This window comes from Leptomonas pyrrhocoris (genome assembly GCF_001293395.1).
Source record: "Leptomonas pyrrhocoris isolate H10 chromosome Unknown, whole genome shotgun sequence".
Taxonomy (NCBI): domain Eukaryota; phylum Euglenozoa; class Kinetoplastea; order Trypanosomatida; family Trypanosomatidae; genus Leptomonas; species Leptomonas pyrrhocoris.
The window spans coordinates 695,017-711,637 of record NW_015438357.1 but is presented as its reverse complement, the minus strand read 5'-3'; the positions used below and the strand labels follow the sequence as shown (position 1 = coordinate 711,637).

General features: G+C 54.7%; 6 protein-coding genes across 8 annotated transcripts; all 6 read right to left on the bottom strand.

Annotated features, from left to right (window-relative positions):
- Positions 1-26: 26 nt before the first annotated feature.
- On the bottom strand, positions 27-1,928 carry ABB37_00216 (hypothetical protein; the record flags this gene model as incomplete). 2 transcript variants are annotated; one of them, XM_015796334.1, is made up of 1 exon in its annotated part: positions 27-1,928. In XM_015796334.1, the coding sequence occupies exon 1, from the start codon at positions 1,731-1,733 to the stop codon at positions 27-29; it is 1,707 nt and encodes a 568-aa protein (XP_015664342.1). In that variant the 5' UTR covers positions 1,734-1,928. The 2 variants fall into 2 exon arrangements, with proteins under 2 accessions (XP_015664342.1, XP_015664343.1); XM_015796335.1 differs by having other exon boundaries at positions 27-1,913.
- Positions 1,929-2,572: 644 nt separating this feature from the next.
- ABB37_00215 (putative 40S ribosomal protein S3A) lies at positions 2,573-3,502 on the bottom strand (the record flags this gene model as incomplete). Of its 2 annotated transcripts, none has more annotated exons than XM_015796332.1 (1): positions 2,573-3,502. In XM_015796332.1, exon 1 carries the CDS (start codon positions 3,359-3,361, stop codon positions 2,573-2,575), a length of 789 nt encoding a protein of 262 aa, XP_015664340.1. In that variant the 5' UTR covers positions 3,362-3,502. The 2 variants fall into 2 exon arrangements, with proteins under 2 accessions (XP_015664340.1, XP_015664341.1); XM_015796333.1 differs by having other exon boundaries at positions 2,573-3,379.
- A 731-nt stretch (positions 3,503-4,233) lies between these two features.
- ABB37_00214 (putative 40S ribosomal protein S3A) lies at positions 4,234-5,044 on the bottom strand (the record flags this gene model as incomplete). The annotated part of the gene is made up of 1 exon (XM_015796331.1): positions 4,234-5,044. The coding sequence occupies exon 1, from the start codon at positions 5,020-5,022 to the stop codon at positions 4,234-4,236; it is 789 nt and encodes a 262-aa protein (XP_015664339.1). The 5' UTR covers positions 5,023-5,044.
- A 395-nt stretch (positions 5,045-5,439) lies between these two features.
- Positions 5,440-7,217, bottom strand: ABB37_00213 (hypothetical protein; the record flags this gene model as incomplete). The annotated part of the gene is made up of 1 exon (XM_015796330.1): positions 5,440-7,217. Exon 1 carries the CDS (start codon positions 7,171-7,173, stop codon positions 5,440-5,442), a length of 1,734 nt encoding a protein of 577 aa, XP_015664338.1. The 5' UTR covers positions 7,174-7,217.
- A 1,756-nt stretch (positions 7,218-8,973) lies between these two features.
- On the bottom strand, positions 8,974-10,358 carry ABB37_00212 (hypothetical protein; the record flags this gene model as incomplete). Its single annotated transcript, XM_015796329.1, has 1 exon — positions 8,974-10,358. The coding sequence occupies exon 1, from the start codon at positions 9,997-9,999 to the stop codon at positions 8,974-8,976; it is 1,026 nt and encodes a 341-aa protein (XP_015664337.1). The 5' UTR covers positions 10,000-10,358.
- A 917-nt stretch (positions 10,359-11,275) lies between these two features.
- Positions 11,276-13,773, bottom strand: ABB37_00211 (hypothetical protein; the record flags this gene model as incomplete). Its single annotated transcript, XM_015796328.1, has 1 exon — positions 11,276-13,773. The coding sequence occupies exon 1, from the start codon at positions 13,142-13,144 to the stop codon at positions 11,276-11,278; it is 1,869 nt and encodes a 622-aa protein (XP_015664336.1). The 5' UTR covers positions 13,145-13,773.
- Between the last annotated feature and the right edge of the window lie 2,848 nt (positions 13,774-16,621).

Sequence of the window (16,621 nt, the reverse complement as noted above, 5' to 3'; positions counted from 1 at the left end):
AGGAGAAGCGGCAACGCAGCACCCCGCTACTGCGCGGCGGAGTGAACGGGCGGCAGTTGCAGCTTCGGTTTTGTCTCCCACGTCAGCTCGTCAGCGTACACGCAGTTGATGTTGGTCGTGTCATCGTACGGCGCACAGTACTGATACGTCGCACGAGCCGGGTAGCGAATACCCATGGTGTAGCCCTTGTTGTTGGTCCGGTCACCGTTGATGCTGCAACTGTACAGCGTGCTGTCGTTGTAGTGTGCACCAGGGCCACCGCCGTTGTCCGCTTCGGCGGAGGGCCGAAGGTCGCCACCGCGGGGGTGGAAGTCGCCCTTGTAAAACACCGGCCCTTGACCTCTTGCGTCGTCGATGGTGCGGTAGTGCCCGGGGCCCGGCACGCCGTTGTCGGCGTTGCCAAACTTTGAGCTCGACGTGTGCCCGAAGATGGCGGCGGGCGCGCGACACTCGGTGAGGTTCGACTGCGGCTGGTAGGATCCGGGACCCGGCACCTGATGTGTCGCCTTCAGCCCCCGCGCAAGCTCCGCCCCCGCCGTCTCCTCGGCGAGCTGGGCGGCGTTTGGGTTGTACGGACCGGCCGTAAAGCGACCGCCGCGGGGCAACGGGCTCTCCCAGAAGCCCGGCCCGTTTGGATTCGTGTCCGCCACCGCGGCCCCACGCGGCTGCTCGGCCAGCACGCGCCACTTGCCCAGGATGGACTTCCCCTTCCTGAAGTTGTAGTCGAAGTCCGACGGAAGGGTCGGTAGCGGCTGCGGGGAGTCGGACGACGCATCGGGGACGTTTTTGTTCCTGTTGCGCAACGCCCTCGCTGAGCGGCCCTTCAGCTCTGGCTGCGTCGCAGCAAACTTCGGCGAGTGGCGCTGGTTCCGCTCCAGCAGTTTCGCCGCGTGCAGGGTGTTGTATGCCGCGGGTCCGGGACCTGCCGTGTGGAACTCGCGCTTCTTCCAGCGCCCGCCAAAGGTGGAGTTCGGAGCGAAGAGCCGTTTCGACTGGATCTGCGCCGCCCGGTACCCAATGGACGACGGGTCGTCGTAGGCGCCAGGGCCAGGCGTGTCGGATGCACCGCTGTTGACGCCACGCGGACGGCGGTGCCGCGAGAGGACGGCCTCGTGCGCGCGTGGCAGCTCATCGCCGAAGCGCACGAGGTTGTACGTCCCCGGCCCCGGCACGCCTTCTCTCGTCCGGGCGTCGAGCAGGTCGGTGCGCATCCCGAGGTGTACGCCTGGCGCTACGCCGGACTGTTGCTGCCGTTGCGCGGGGTCGAACTCATCAAAGTAACCCGGCACCGCGTACGCCGCCGGCCCTGGCGACGCGTAGCTGCTCTGCAGTTCCCACTCCGACTTCAAACGACTGTAAATACTATACGACGGGGTGTCGGGGCAGAGGGCCATACTGTACTGCTTGGGCTCTAAAGGAAGACTGGAAGCCTCTGCTTTGGCGGGGCTGCCGAGAGAGCGCGAGGCATCGCCCTTTGACGATGACGTGGCCTTGCTCGGCAGCGGCGACGCAAATCGAGTCGCACGGCCGGTGCCGATGGTGGAGGGAACGTCGTGCATCCCGGCGCCGATGCTGCACGACTCCCCGCTCAGTGGCATGTAATTACGGCCGAGGATGGACCGCTTCGACGAGTCCGCGCCCGGGCCAAACATGGGCGGGAGCACGTAATCGCCGTTGCCCGGCCGGTGATCGCGCAGGCGCAGGTGCGCGTAGTTGGTGAAGCCTCCGATCATTTGGGCAGACTAAATAATGGCAAGTCTATACGAGAGTGAACGGCAGAGAGAGTTTTTTGTGTGTGAGGGAGAAAGGAAAAGGGAGAAAGGAAAACGCTCCGGTGCAAGAACGCGTATGGGAGCTCACGACGAACCGTCGCCCTTTCGCTCGCGAACTTCGCAAGGTTGTAATAACTCACTAAATGGGGTGTTACTGATCGGCACAACGAGCAAAAACCCAGCGTGGAAAAGGAAAAGAGAAAAGAAGAGGGGAGAAAAGAAGCTGACAACGTAACTAGCAACGAAGCACTTCATAATACAAAGGGGAAGGTACACCTGCCGATCAACAACACACGCAATCCAAGTGCAAATGTGGAGGCTGGAAAAAAAAAGCGCTCGCCCAAGAGAGGAAAGCTGTCTTCCCGCCCTCCTCAGGGTCTCTCCTTACAGCTGGAAAGACTGCGCACGCCGCAAAACTTTGCACACAGGTTAATCGCTCTGAGAATTTCGCACACGTTTTCAACCTCCGACGAACATTTCGGTGCTCCTCGTTTGCGATGCCTTGGAAAAGAACGGTGGCTCTCCCGCACTAGAAACACAAGTTGTGTAGCTAGGCAATTGTGCTGGTTGTGACGAATGATACATGTATTTTTTTTTTTACGTAGAAATGAAATGAAAAAGATAAAGAGGAATGTAGAAGTGAGAGTCGGGCGATTTTGGTTAGTGCCGAAGCACACGAGAAACAACCTACACGCAAAAAAATGCAGCAGCCGTTCTCATAGTTGCCTCATCGAAGGTAACGCAAACAAGGCCCTACAGCGTATTGCGACGACGGAAGCGTAAACCTCCGGTTAGGTGACCTACTCCGCAGCGGCGGCAGCGGGGGCCTCGACAGCCTCCTCCACCTCGCGCGCGTCGGCCTCCACAGACGCCGGGATGGTGCCGTGGGCGCTCAGGAGCGCCTGCGCATCAAACTTCGGCGTGCGCACCACGCGCACCTTGCGGATGCGCAGCTCGCGCAGCGGCACGATCGGGTTGCAGCGGCGCACCAGAGCATCGCTCAGCACGTTGCGGGTCAGCAGGGAGACCGCCTCCTTGATGTGCACCTTCGACAGGCGGCGCTTGATCATCTTGGTCACGCGCATGCGCAGCCACTTCACCAGGCGCTGCTTGGCGTAGCAGTTGCGAGACTGCTGGTTCGGCTGCGGCTTCGTGAAGGCGACAACGAACAGGCGCATCGTGTAGTTGTCGGCCGTCTTCACCTCCACCGTCGTCTCCATCGTCGTGCACCACTTGCGCAGAAGGCTGGCCATCTTGTCGGTGGTCATCTCCATCGAGTGGAACTGCGTCAGCAGGTTGCGGCCCTGCACCTCCTGCACCGTGAAGCGCACCTTGCGGTACGCCTCCTCCTCACCAGCGGACTGGTTCAGGTCGGCGAGGTTCGCCTCGAACACGCGACCACGGAGCACGTCCGCCGCGATGCGGGTGCCCTGGGTCTTGTTGCAGATCGTCTTGGCGAACTGGCGCTTCTCGAAGTTGGCCGGCGCCACGACGTCGTACCACTCCTTGCGGGCCATCGTCTCCTGGGCCTTTCCGCGCTTACCGCGCTTGCCGCCCTTGCTGATGCGCTTGTTCTTGCCCAAAGCCATGACTCAAACTCGTATTCTTTTTGTTGTTATTGAGGATGAAAATTAGGTGTTGTGCAGTGAGCAGCGTGTGCACGTCATCACACCGTAGAGGAGTGACGCGATGACACCAATAGTGTGAGGATGTTCAGGTAAAGTACAGCCGCACACGCAAAAAAAAGCCACCAATAGTAACGTATTTCAAACAAAAAGGCAAGGAGTTTTTGAAGAAAGAAGTAAGGGAGGAGGAGGGGAAAAGAAGGAAATGAGAGCTGCGGTTGACATTCGTTGTTGTTGTTTTTTCACGCTGTGTCGGAGTGTCCTTCAGTACGAGCGTTGAGAGCAACGTGCGGGAGAAACACAAATAGGCAACGGATCGACTTCCCTGCAGGCGCTGCGGTATCGCCCCAGTACGTGGAAAGGAAGCGGTGGAGGGGCCGCACGGTTCGCGGACGCAGTTTCGCAGCATTACCTCGGCCTCTTCGGAGTTTTTAGAGCTCACTCCAAGCGCACCCGCACTTCTCCTCATGTGCACGCTTGATTACTACGTTTGAACCTTGTGTGGATGTGTGTTTTTGTGTGTGTCTCCCGTCGTCTCGGCCAACACCAGTAGAAGAAAGAGAGAGGACAAAGAGAGGAAATAAGCCTGGGAAACAGCTTACCCTCTCCTACCGCACCTTCTTGCATACCGCGAAGACCCGAAGACGTGAAACAGGGAAAAACAAGAAAAACAATTAAAAATGATCGGAGAAAGTGGCCCCCAGCGATGTAAATCACAGAAGGGCATTTCTTTCTAGCAGCAGACAATCCGACACACCGCTTTCTCGGTTGAAGTGAAACACAGATGGTGGTGGGTGCGGAAGAGGGAGGGAGAGATGAAGACTTGCTACGGTGACCTACTCCGCAGCGGCGGCAGCGGGGGCCTCGACAGCCTCCTCCACCTCGCGCGCGTCGGCCTCCACAGACGCCGGGATGGTGCCGTGGGCGCTCAGGAGCGCCTGCGCATCAAACTTCGGCGTGCGCACCACGCGCACCTTGCGGATGCGCAGCTCGCGCAGCGGCACGATCGGGTTGCAGCGGCGCACCAGAGCATCGCTCAGCACGTTGCGGGTCAGCAGGGAGACCGCCTCCTTGATGTGCACCTTCGACAGGCGGCGCTTGATCATCTTGGTCACGCGCATGCGCAGCCACTTCACCAGGCGCTGCTTGGCGTAGCAGTTGCGAGACTGCTGGTTCGGCTGCGGCTTCGTGAAGGCGACAACGAACAGGCGCATCGTGTAGTTGTCGGCCGTCTTCACCTCCACCGTCGTCTCCATCGTCGTGCACCACTTGCGCAGAAGGCTGGCCATCTTGTCGGTGGTCATCTCCATCGAGTGGAACTGCGTCAGCAGGTTGCGGCCCTGCACCTCCTGCACCGTGAAGCGCACCTTGCGGTACGCCTCCTCCTCACCAGCGGACTGGTTCAGGTCGGCGAGGTTCGCCTCGAACACGCGACCACGGAGCACGTCCGCCGCGATGCGGGTGCCCTGGGTCTTGTTGCAGATCGTCTTGGCGAACTGGCGCTTCTCGAAGTTGGCCGGCGCCACGACGTCGTACCACTCCTTGCGGGCCATCGTCTCCTGGGCCTTTCCGCGCTTACCGCGCTTGCCGCCCTTGCTGATGCGCTTGTTCTTGCCCAAAGCCATGACTCAAAAAAAACCCCGACCTAGGTGATGTTGAGGTGGCGTGTAGAGTATTGTGTGTCGGACGCCGCGAAGGGAGTGAGGAAAAATACGAAAACAAGGGAGCGCCACGGGTCAGAGAGAAATGAGAGGTTAGTGGGAAACTAAAGGGAGGAAAACCAGCAGGCACGACTTTGTGTGCGAAATCTGTCTGTGTGATGTGGTTATGCATCCACAGCAGTAAGACTGAAACAAGGGTAATGAACTGCGGGCGTGAGAAGGAACCGCAATGCGCACTGACTTGAACAGAACGTGTCTGTTTGAGTGGGGAAAGATGTGACACCGCCATCACGCAGAAAAAAGGCGCGCAAACGTTTTATTCGTTCACTTGATTCCTCTGCCAAAGAGCAGTCATGCATTGGAAGGGCAACTAAAGCCTCTTTACTGTGCCAAGAACACCTCACCATCCACCGACACCCCAACCGCCGCGACGCCGCTCAAACTCTGCGTAGAGACCCACCCACCCTGCCACACACTCGTGCAACTCACGGAGGTGCTCAGCCGGGTGCGGAACGTGCCGCCAGGCCCCATCGAATCCACGTCAAAAATGGGCGGTGCTGAGGCAGCACAACCATTACCCTTCTTCTCCGCCGCTTTGTTCACCTCTTCCGTCTTTTTGAGAGTGCCGCTGCGCTGCTTCTTCTGTGACTGCGCCACCGCACGCGCCGCCAGCGACAGCGTCGCCTCCTGCGTCGCATCGTTCGTCTTGTCGTACAACGACACAAGGCGCACCTCGGAGTCGATGCCTGCGCACACGATGCCGCGACCAGCCGCCACCGACGCCACGCTACCAATCACGTACTTCAACACGCTGGACGACGTGAAGAGACGGTTGAATTTGCGCAGGTCGTACACGCAGAGCGCACGATCGACGGCACAAGCCACCTCGAACGGGTTGGCGGTGCTGCACACGTCGCGCACCTGTCCCACCGTGCTGGTGAGACGCCCCGCGACGAGAGGTGGGGGGAGTGGCGGTGGAGGTGGGGCCGCGGAGTCCCCTGTGCTAGTGTGTTTCCCTTTGCTAGAGGCGGCGCTGCTTTCTCCACGTTCTTCGTGTTGCTGCTGCAATTTCTCCGCCTCCGCCGCCTTCTTCGCCGCTGCCCATTCCTCCTGCGCTGCGTAGACCTCACCCAGCGAGAGCACCGCACTGGGGCAGCGCACGTCGAACATCGTGGCGAGGCAGCCCTCCGTCACCAGCACACAGTGCGGAGCTGCCTGCACGGGTGGGCACAGCAGACCGGTGGGTGGGTGGGTGGTGCTGTAGACGCGCACTACCGCGTGCTGCACTGGGTCTATCACTCGCACATCGTGATAAAACTCGCGGACTGAAATGAGTTGCGGCGCGTCGCTGCTGCTGCCTGCGCTTAGCATAGAGAGGCCGGCCCAGCCAGGTGCGCCACGTGCCACCGTGAACAAAGCTTCCAATTCACTGGAGGGAGAAGAGGAGGCAAAGGACAGAGAAGGCAGGTTGGACGGCAGGTGGGAGTGCGCCCCAGCCACCGAGGCCCACGCATCGACGGGCTCCGATTCGCCACGATGGCGCTTTGTGGCGGGCTCCTTGACGCCGCCCCGTGCGTCCCACCGGTGGTGAAAGACGTTGCCCACATCGTCACTGACGTAAAGCGGCACATCGCCCTCCAAGTACGCACCGGGGTCTTCGTCTGCTTCTGCGTTACGAGACGGTGCCCACAGCGCCACCACGCAGCGATGCGACGGAACGGTCGAGCTGCGCACCGGCACCCCGGGCGCCGACAGGTCGTGGTAGAGCGTCAGCTGCGTGCCGGTGGCTCCATCTGTGGTCAACAACCCACGCAGCGCAACCTCCGACATCACCTCGGGAGAGGAAGACGAGGACACGGCGGTGGCGGCAGGGGTGCCCGCCCGAAGCCTCCTCTCGTCCTTCTCGCGCTCTTCCTGTGCGGCGAGGGTCTCGCGGGCAGCGGTGCCGTCACCCTTCAGTCGACAGTGTTCGCCCAGTGCGTGCGGGGAGGCGGAGGGAGACGCCGGAGCAACCCAGGCGAGATGCGGCCGCGACGCACGTGGCACGTACGCCCGCTGCACCCCGAGCGGTAGGACGTTGTTGACTGTGGAGAAGTTGTAGGAGGGCATCATCATGACTTGGCCGAAGGCGAGTCCTGTCAACTTTCCCGATTATTTCTTTATTGTTGTGGTGGGTAAACGTGCGTAACACGGAGAAACGAGAAGCGCAGAAGTGAGAAAGGGTGAGGCAGCGGTTGGCAGTGGTAGTATGCGTGCAGGCAATTGAGCATGTGTTATCAAACATCTCGTGAAAGCAGCCGCACTCTTCTCTGAAGCAAAGAAGAGGATTTAGCTTTCCCCTTTTCTTCCACCGCGTTACAAACTGTTGCTGATAACAGAGAAGATGGGCAGCTTGGTTTCCAAAAAAAAAAGGAACAGCTTTCAGTTCTTTGAAGCACTCCTCTCGCGGCTCCAAGAAAGCTGAGCCCCTCTAAAACACACCGCGGTTTCGGTATTCTGCGCACGTTGCTGACGTCCATTTCTCCTTTCTCGTAGTTGATTGAGCGTCTGACTGAGTTCCAAAACAGAGTACCATACCACAGCGAAGAAACACACACACGCACGCACAAAAGGTGAAACTAGGATAACGTTTCCCCGTGCAAGATTTTTAAAAAAGGGATGAAAAACAACATCAGATAAATCAGCACACGTGGTAGAAAGGAAAAAGAACATCATCTACCGTTGAGGGTGTACTAACGGAGGCACTCCTTGTTGAATGTGCTGGCAACGCACATACAGAAAACACAAAAGACAGCCACGGATTCGGGAAAAATAAAACAGCGACTATGTTCAATTTTTTTTTAGCAAACAGTCATCATTAAAATACTCGGGAAGGCGCAGAGAAAGAAAAATGCGTGTGAAAGACATCTGAAAAAAGCCGAACTACGGGGATATCTTCTTCTTCATGGGGCGCGTGTCTGTGAGCATTCGCTTTTCTCTTTTTTTATTTGTTTGCACAATATGGGAAACGTGCGGCCCTCACCGCATCGCTTCACATGTCTTTGTATATCACTTTGGAAAAAAAAAGATTGAAAAGAGCAACCAAAAAAAAAGTCAGACAACAAGAAACGAGACTTGTCTATAAAAATACAGCTGGCCAAAGCAGAAACGACGAAAAGGAGGTGATTAATAAAAGCAAAAGACATTGAACAGATAATAGAAAAACACCAAACAAAACTGCTGAATGTGGCTCAGCAATTTCTGCGGTTGGCGACACTAAATCACTGGCGAGAAACAAAGCCAAGGGGGAAAAGGAAAGCAGCGACTTGATATCCTGTACAGCATCTACTGAACGAAACGGCAAAAAAAAAGTCGTGCAGCCTGTGACAAAATATTTGCATCCGTCAACGTTGTCCTCACATCAACTTCGCACGACCATATTTCTTCTCTTCACATCGTCCAGATTTGAAGGGCGAAGCGACACAATGCCAAAAGACAACATCACCAATGTATAGAAGTGCAAGATACTATTATGTAGAGTGAGAAAAGGGAAAAGAAAAAGAGCAGAGGGTAACAACGACAACAACAAAAAAGGCGCCAGTGCTGTGGTAGGAGCCGCTCTCAGACCGTCGTTGGCAAGGCTCTTCGTCAGCACACTGCCGACAGGGGAAGAAGGAAATACAAAACGCGCCACGCACGACTCCAAGTGAAAGACATAAGCGAAACACTACCAAAAAAAACCCCGAGAGGAGCTGATACATTGAATGTGAAAAACGAAAAATGAAGTGGAAGAGGTGAAGAGGAATAGAGCAACTGCTAAAATGTGCGGAAAAAGAGGAAACGCTGCGGGACTCTTCTCCGCATGATGAAAAAAAGCAAAAAAAAACATATGATCGAAAATCAGTAAATAATTAATTCCCGCTTTAAACATCATAGCTATTCCAGCGCTTCTCGTCGCCGACGCAGCCAGTCAGTCATGAACGCGACTGGGCTCTCAGGACGTGCCTCTAACAATGCCTCGCTCAGTTCATTAAAGAGACGAGGAATGTTGTTGTCGCGGAAGTACGGCTCACCAGTAGACTGTGACGAAGCCCCCGAGCTACCCGACTTCGCACAGCTATTATCGACAGATGACGGTGGAGAGTCATTTGCCGCTCTCACAGCATCTACCGAAGTGGTGGGACGCAGAGTCGCTGGGCTCGTCGTAAGAGAAAGCTGAGTTGCCGCCGTCGAGGCAGCAGATATCGAGCTACTTTTCCTTTTCGCTGGCTTCCCGCTATCTCTATCGCTCGCCGCGTGGGATGAAATAATGGCAGGCAAGACAACGGAGGAAGGTTTAGTGCTTGAAGAAGATGTAGCAACAGCAGTAACAGGAGCAGCAATAGCATTGCGGGGATCATTAAGGAAGGTGTGCGAGAGATTCGTACGCGTCAGCGGAGGCAAGACAGTATCAGAAGGCGAGGCGGCGACGGCGGCGAGAACGGGTGCGCCTACGCCGTCACGGGTACGACTACGCTGTGCTCCATGAGCTAGAACAGCAGCACCAGCAGCGGCAGCAGAGGTCGTGTTGGAGCGCTGTCGATGCGGGAGGGACGCCGGGGACGGAGGGGCGGCGGTGGAGGGCGAGGAGCTGTCCGGCTGAGACGGCGGGGTGGTGCAGCGCGCCGTCTCGACGGTCTCGGCGGGAGTGCTAGTGGTGACCGTCGCGACGCTGCACGACGGCGCGCTGCACCCCCGCGGTGCTGGTGAGGGCGGGCCCGACCCACCGTTTACCCGCTGCACCATCGCCCGGGACGGGTGGATGGGTGAGCCGCAGGACCGCGTCACGCTGCCTGATGCCACCGTCGTGGACGCGGCGGTGGCGGCAGCAGTTGAGACACCGACGGGGCTGCTCCCGACCGCGGAAGTCTTCGAGGCAGACGTGCACTCCGTCTCACCACGCGTGGTGGGCCCGAAGGACATGCGTGAATTACGAGAGGTAGAAGACGAAGAACAGCGCGATTAGCAGAGTTGCTGTTGCTTTCTTTTCCCGTCAATATGGCTGGCGACAATCAACGTACAAAGAAAAAAAAGGACGATGTGAGGCTCACCGACCGGTACGTATAGGTGTATATGTATATATATCAGGTAATCTGGAATTCGGTTTTTGATTTGCTGATGTATGCACGTGAGAGGGCAGATCTTTCAGACGATCACTTTACGCTGGTGCCGCTAAAAAAAAAAGGGAAGGAGGAATAAACAACTAATATAGGAGGGCAATGAAAGCGGCTTGTTTCAGCAGATAAACGTCACTCTGGTGAGTTCCCTTGCTGCTATGCTCTGAGACGTGTATGCAAACGCAGTGAGATGGTGAGGGGATTGGGGAGATCAGGAAAAAAAAGGCGACGCCGAGGGACGATGAAAAACAAGCAAACAATAGCATTTACTCCTAGCGATCGTTCAATCAACAGAGATGGTGGGGAGACGTGCGCACGGCAGAACTTGGTAGCGGCAAACCTACGCAAGCGGAGCCCATTCATCACTATCCTTTTGTTTCTTTTATCCCAGCCCTTCCTCCATGCGAAAGCACAAGACCTTTTTTGGTCCCAACGGAGCTCAACAACATTATCCCTGAGTTCATGGACAGTGCGGCTGCACCTAACCTTCTTATCCTATAGTGAAAGCTCATAACGTTTTTCTTTTCTTTTCATTATCATAGTACACAGCCCCAGCTCGTCCTTACACCGGAGTAGTTCAAATAACACTTGAATATATTTCTTTCAGGAAGAAAACGAAAGAGAGGTGATGAAAGAAATCTTCTATTTTTCGAGATTAGAGTGCGCAATACGCTGTGTATGTAGAACGAGGTTCACAGAAACCTGCTCGGCACTCGTACTCTGCAGCAGTACAACATCTTGAAATTCGACTGTGTTGAAACCAAAAGAAAACATATAAGTAGATGTGCCGCTCCTCAAAGAGACATATAAGAATAATGTTTTAAGGAGTGGAGCAACGGATCTACAGGATCCTTACTGATTTGATGTACGAAGCCGGCAGCGATAAAAAACACTGCTAGAACAATTTATGGGTTTTCTTCTCCTTCTCCTTCACTTGCAGTTTAGCGGACGCCATCCACCCCGAAAGCAACAACAAAGGAAAGGAGGAAAAAAAACAGAACAAATCAAAGAAAGCCAGCAATCGCGGCAGGCTTATGTCAGCAGTGATGCTGAGAGCGGTTATATGCCCTGGCATTTTCTTTTTAGAAGTCTTCATCGAAGCTCAGCTTCTGACTGTGCTTGGAGACAAAAGTGCTAACAAGTTGGCGGTTAGAGTTCTGCAAACGAGCGAGTTCGGCCTTTGAGAACGCGTTTTGGATGCTGTGCAGGTAGTCCGATTGCGACGTGGCCACCCCCGTCGAGCCAGCTTCTGCGACTCCGCGCTGCTGCAGGTTGTCGTAGCACCGCATGAGCACCTCATTATCCAGCACCAAAAACGTAGGGATGATCTGCACCTTGAAGAAATCGTAGATCGGCTTCGCCAGGTCCATGTCCGCCTTCACGGTGCACACCACACTGGAGGGCAAGTCCTCGCGAATGAAGTGAGGCATCTCGTGCACAAAGCGCATGCACGGCGGGCACCAGGACGCACCGCAATACAACACCGTGCGCGACTTCGCGCCAGGGGCCTTGGTGGCGAAGGACGGGGCCACGAGACGCACCAGTGTGCGGAAGAGATTCTCCATCGTGTACACCGGGCGGAAGAGGGTCAGGGAGTGCACCTGGTCGATGCTGGTGGCCTCCTTGACCACCAGAGGGCCTCCCTGGGTCGACATGCGGTCACAGAAGAGCTCCGCCGGCGTCGGCGAGGGCTGCGACGAGTACGTCTGCGGCGGGGCAGGGGGGTACTCCTCCCGCGGAGCCCCAGCAGCGCGCCACACAATCATGGCCGGGAACAGCAGAGGTTCCCGCTTGCTGCTGCCGCCGCCGCTCAGACTGTGCGGGTTGAGCACGGCGTCGATCGACAGCATCTGACGCAGTTTCTCGCGGACGACGTCGCTGGCGTGGTGGAGGTCGTTTGAAAGTGACGACACACTCGTCGCCTCGTCCAGCGTCGCCGCACCACCGGCCCCGACACCAGACGAGCGCGGCGCACGCTCCCGCTCCGCCGCCGTACTCGCCTCGGCCGCCGCCGTGGACACCGCCATGGGGTGCACCGCCGGCACTAACTCCTCCTCTTCATCCTCATCCTCGCTTTTGGTGCTGCCCGTCGCATTCTGCGTCACCTGCGAAGCGTTGCTGTGCGCTGCGCCAACCACCTGCTCTGTCGCACTGTTACGCAGGCCGTCTGCGGCTGTCGTTGCACCAAGGGCGGCGGTGCTGTGAAGCACAACGCTGCCTATGCCCAAGCGCTTGCCGGAGCTCAACTCGTAGTCCTGCGGTGGTAGCTTCGAGAGGTTCAGCGTGAAAACGCGCATCTGCGACAACTCGCTGGTCGCGGCGTTGATGAGAGGTCGCAGCGACGCCTCATCAAAGAAGAGCAGCAGCATGACGCTTTCGCCGGGCTTTAGTCGCAGGTCGGGGTGCGTCCTCTCCTTCGCCGAAGTGGTGTTGGCGCTGCTCACCAGGAAGGTCAGCTGACTGAGGCTGCGAAGGGTGGTGATCGCACCGTTTGTCGACACCGGCAGTGGAACGCACGAAATAGCGGTGGTGGTTGCGGTTGCGGAGCTGGCGGTGTTCGACCCAGACAGACGCGTGGAGGTACGCTGCACCGTTGCACTTGGACGTGCGGGATGCGCCACTCGCAGCACCTCCAGCATTCCCTTGCCGTCGTCGTCGTTTTCTCTCTCCTCCTTATCTTCGTGCTGCTCGTGGCTGGGGCTCTTGGAGGAAGCGGCGGTGGCCACCGGAGAAACGTCCTCGGCGGTGATGTGATTGTGCTCATCATCCGCAGTGCTGTCCTCTTCCTTTCCCTTCGAGGGCGGCGTGAGGGAGATGGAGTTGTGGCGAAGCCCGTCGTAGTTGAACGGCTTTGTGCAGTCACCCGTGCAGCGCGAGATGACAGGGCTGTCCACCTTCGCCCTCTTCGGCGCGCGGATGTGCTCCTCTTGCGTGTTGTCACACGAGATCATTATTCCTTGTGTGTTGTTCGTTTGTGTGTCTCTGCGAGTGTGTGTGTGTGTGTTAAGCCGTTCACTTCGTTCTTATTGTAGCACTGGAGTTTCTACGCGGCGTGCGAGGGTGTGGAAAGATAAAGAAAAGAAAAGACAAAGGCAGTAAGAGAAATATCTATGGAATGGGATGAGGCAGGGAGAGCTCACTACTCTGATGCTTTACCGTTTCTCTCAGAAGAGAGGATAAATAGCAATAAGGTGAAAGCGAATGAAGGAGTCAGTCGAGACGCTTCAAATGTATCAAGCACACGTACCTTTTATGATAAAGGTTTTGTATTCCCACCTATGAAATAGCTTTCTATGTGTGTGTGTGTGTGCGTTTGTGGTTGTGTGTACGTGCGTGGAACGCTGAGCGACGGTGTCTACAGCAGAAAACAATAGTTGGTCGTGTTTCACTAAGAATGCGAATGTGCGATGATGTGTGCGTCTAGCAGCACAGCGAGATCATAATCTATCGAGGGCTTTTTGTGTGTGTGTGTTTTGCTCCTCAGTAAAAGAAAGCTTGGAAGTCCGTGTGATTATTCTTGAAGGGTTTCTTACGTTGGAATGTGTCGCGTGTTTTTCTCTCTTTTAGAGAGAGAAGCGCTAGAGTTAAAGCAAACCAGCCACTCAAAACGGCAGCGCGACGCGTGTACCACAGGCACGGCGAGGCACAACCGCACATTAAACGCAGTGAGCACCGAAGCGGGAAGAGAAGAGAGAGAAGCAAACACCGGGGAAAAGCAAGAAGCCGTGAGAATTTAATCGAGCAGCACGGAACGGTGCGACAGAAAGAAAGTCAGAGTAGTTGTTGTGTTGGTTTTCTGACGGTACCCCGACACTTTGCCCACTTGAAGGTGCGCGGTCTTTTCTTCTACGTGGCACGCAATGAAATCACCTGCGCGTAGATGGAGTACGGAAGGATATGTGTGTGTGTGTGTGTGCTAGTGAAAAGTGGATAGACTCTCTGGCGCTTCATCCTGCAGACGTCGATGCAATCGTGACAGTCCTGCAAGAAAGTGCAGGAGTCTTGGATCCAGCTCCCCTACACACGTACACATACACCTACACATGTGCACCGCTGCTGGCAAGTTTCAACGCGGCGGTAGAGGACTATGAATGCACTGCAGATCAGTACGGTGTTTTGTACCAAAATAACACAAAAAAAGAGGAGTTTCGATTCAAACCTCCGCCTTTCATTCGCCATAAAAACAAATCCACGGCGAAACACAGCTTCATTTTGTATTTGGAGGATTTTCTTCAAGGAAAAACATTCCGCTTCAGGGAAAAGGTAAAACACAAAAGCACACCATCTTACTCGGCGTCGTAGACACCAATCATTCTCTTTGCACAAAAAAGAAAAAGAGCACGTTGAGTTTCTCTTTGCTTTTTTGTTGTTCTTTTTTAAGGGGGGGGGGATTTCTGTTTTCCTTTTAGCTGAGGTGTCCCCGTTGACTCTTGAATTTCAGCCGGTGGGTCACGCTTTTTTGGTTTTTCGTTTTTAGAGGTTATCGCGCGGAGTGCGCGATTACAGAATGCGGTAGAAACGCCACAAAAAAAGAAAAAGATAAAAAATATATAAGACAAGCGAAGGAAAATCAAAGGGAAAAACATATATCTTTTTCTTTTTTAAGAGAAGGAGGAGAACAAATGCAAGATTGAACGCTGCTAAATTGGCCTTCCCTAGTGTGTCTCCCTGATATGAAGAGTTTTTTTCTTTAGGATTCGGATGCACGTAAGTGTGGTTTAACATACAACTAAGCGAAAAACGAAAAGGGGGAGATGTAAGAAAATAGCAATAAAATAATGTTGTTCTCGTTGCTTTCTCTTGGACTGTTTCTCTCACGGGGGACACAAAGAGGGAAAAGACGAACGCACCCACGGCAGCAGAAGGAGTGATTGAGAGAGTGTGCATGTGTGATGGCGTGAACTGCGATGGCGTGCATAACGATGACAATAATCTATAATGGAAGTGATCTATCACAGCATTCAAACCTTTAGAGCACACACACACTAATCAAAGAAAAGAAAAAGAAAAGAAACACGGTGAGATAAAGCTTATTTCTCTCTTCCGTCGTTCCACTTCAGCAGCGTCTCTCTCAGCATCACAACTTCTGTCCGCCCAGTTCTGCCTGACCGCTCCTTAAACACGTAGACTCTCACGGCAACATTAGCAAACCGGAGCAGCTCCTGCACACATACACACGCATACACGCATATATATATATATGTAGAAGCGTTTCGAGAAACCGGTAAAGACGCGCACAAAGGTATTTTTGTAGCGGCATCGTCCACGTGCACCTCCCCTTCTTCATCGGCTCCTCTTCTTTTCTTTTTCAACCACAACGGCTCAGTGAGCCGAGAAGTGCGAAGGAAAAAAAAAAGAGAGAAGAGGGGAAAAACTGGCATGTAGGTGAGAAACCTGGAAGGGCGACAGGGAAAAGGGAGGAGGAGAGGGGAGCCACAAGAGAGACACACGCAAAGACAAAAACGCGTTTTACTTCGTTTCACGGCTCTGTTTGCGTGTATTATCCTTCTTTCTGCGTCGTGAATGAAGGATAATAGAAACAAGTGCAGCGGAAGGCAAAAGGAAAAAAAACCCGCTAGGGAATATCAGCAATCGTTTCCGCTATTGAGAGCACGTTTTACGCAACCGCACTCTTTTTGTTTTTCGATCCTTAGACTTCGTTCCTTTTCAAGTTTCTCCTCTTTTAAGGGGAGCTTTCAGTTTTCCTCCAATTCCCTGCCTCGTGTTCTCGTGTTACTTCTTCTTCTTACCGTTTTTGGTTGTTTGTTTTCAGTTAGCACGCGCCAGTTCTTTTGTTGTGTTGGTGTTTGCTTGTGTGCGTGTCTACCAGCCAGCTCTCTCTGTCAGCGTTTTCTCTCACAGACGCAGTGCTTTGCGTGAGGATATAGTAGTTTCGCGTTTGCCCGTTTGACCATTAACTGCGATGCGAAAAGAAAGAAAAGAATAGTCAAAAAAAGGCAATAACAAACACAACAAGCTTGTTTCCATTCTTTACAAGATAGAGAGAAAAAGAGAAAGACAACACATTTCCAAAGCGGCACAAACGCGCACACAACGACTGAACGAGAGCAGCTACAGACTGGCCAGCAGACAGCGTCTCTTCTTACCACACACGCGTAAAGCATTTCCTCTGTTTCCCCTTCACGTTACCCGCGCACACAGACACACATAAACAGTTCAACAAACAAACGCTCCTCGGCATTCTTTTCCCTTGTAATCGATATCGTTTTCAACTTCAGACTAACCCCGTGTGTGTGTGTGTGTGTGTGCGTGTGTCTTTTCTTTTTGAGCTGGAAGCGGCATCATTACGCTCGAGCGCTCGCACACCAACGCAAGGAAAAGTGAAAGGGGGAAAAGAAAAGAAAAGAATGTCGGGAACAGCGAAAAAGGCGCGTTAGGGTAGATGAAACAGCTTCAGCAAAAGTACA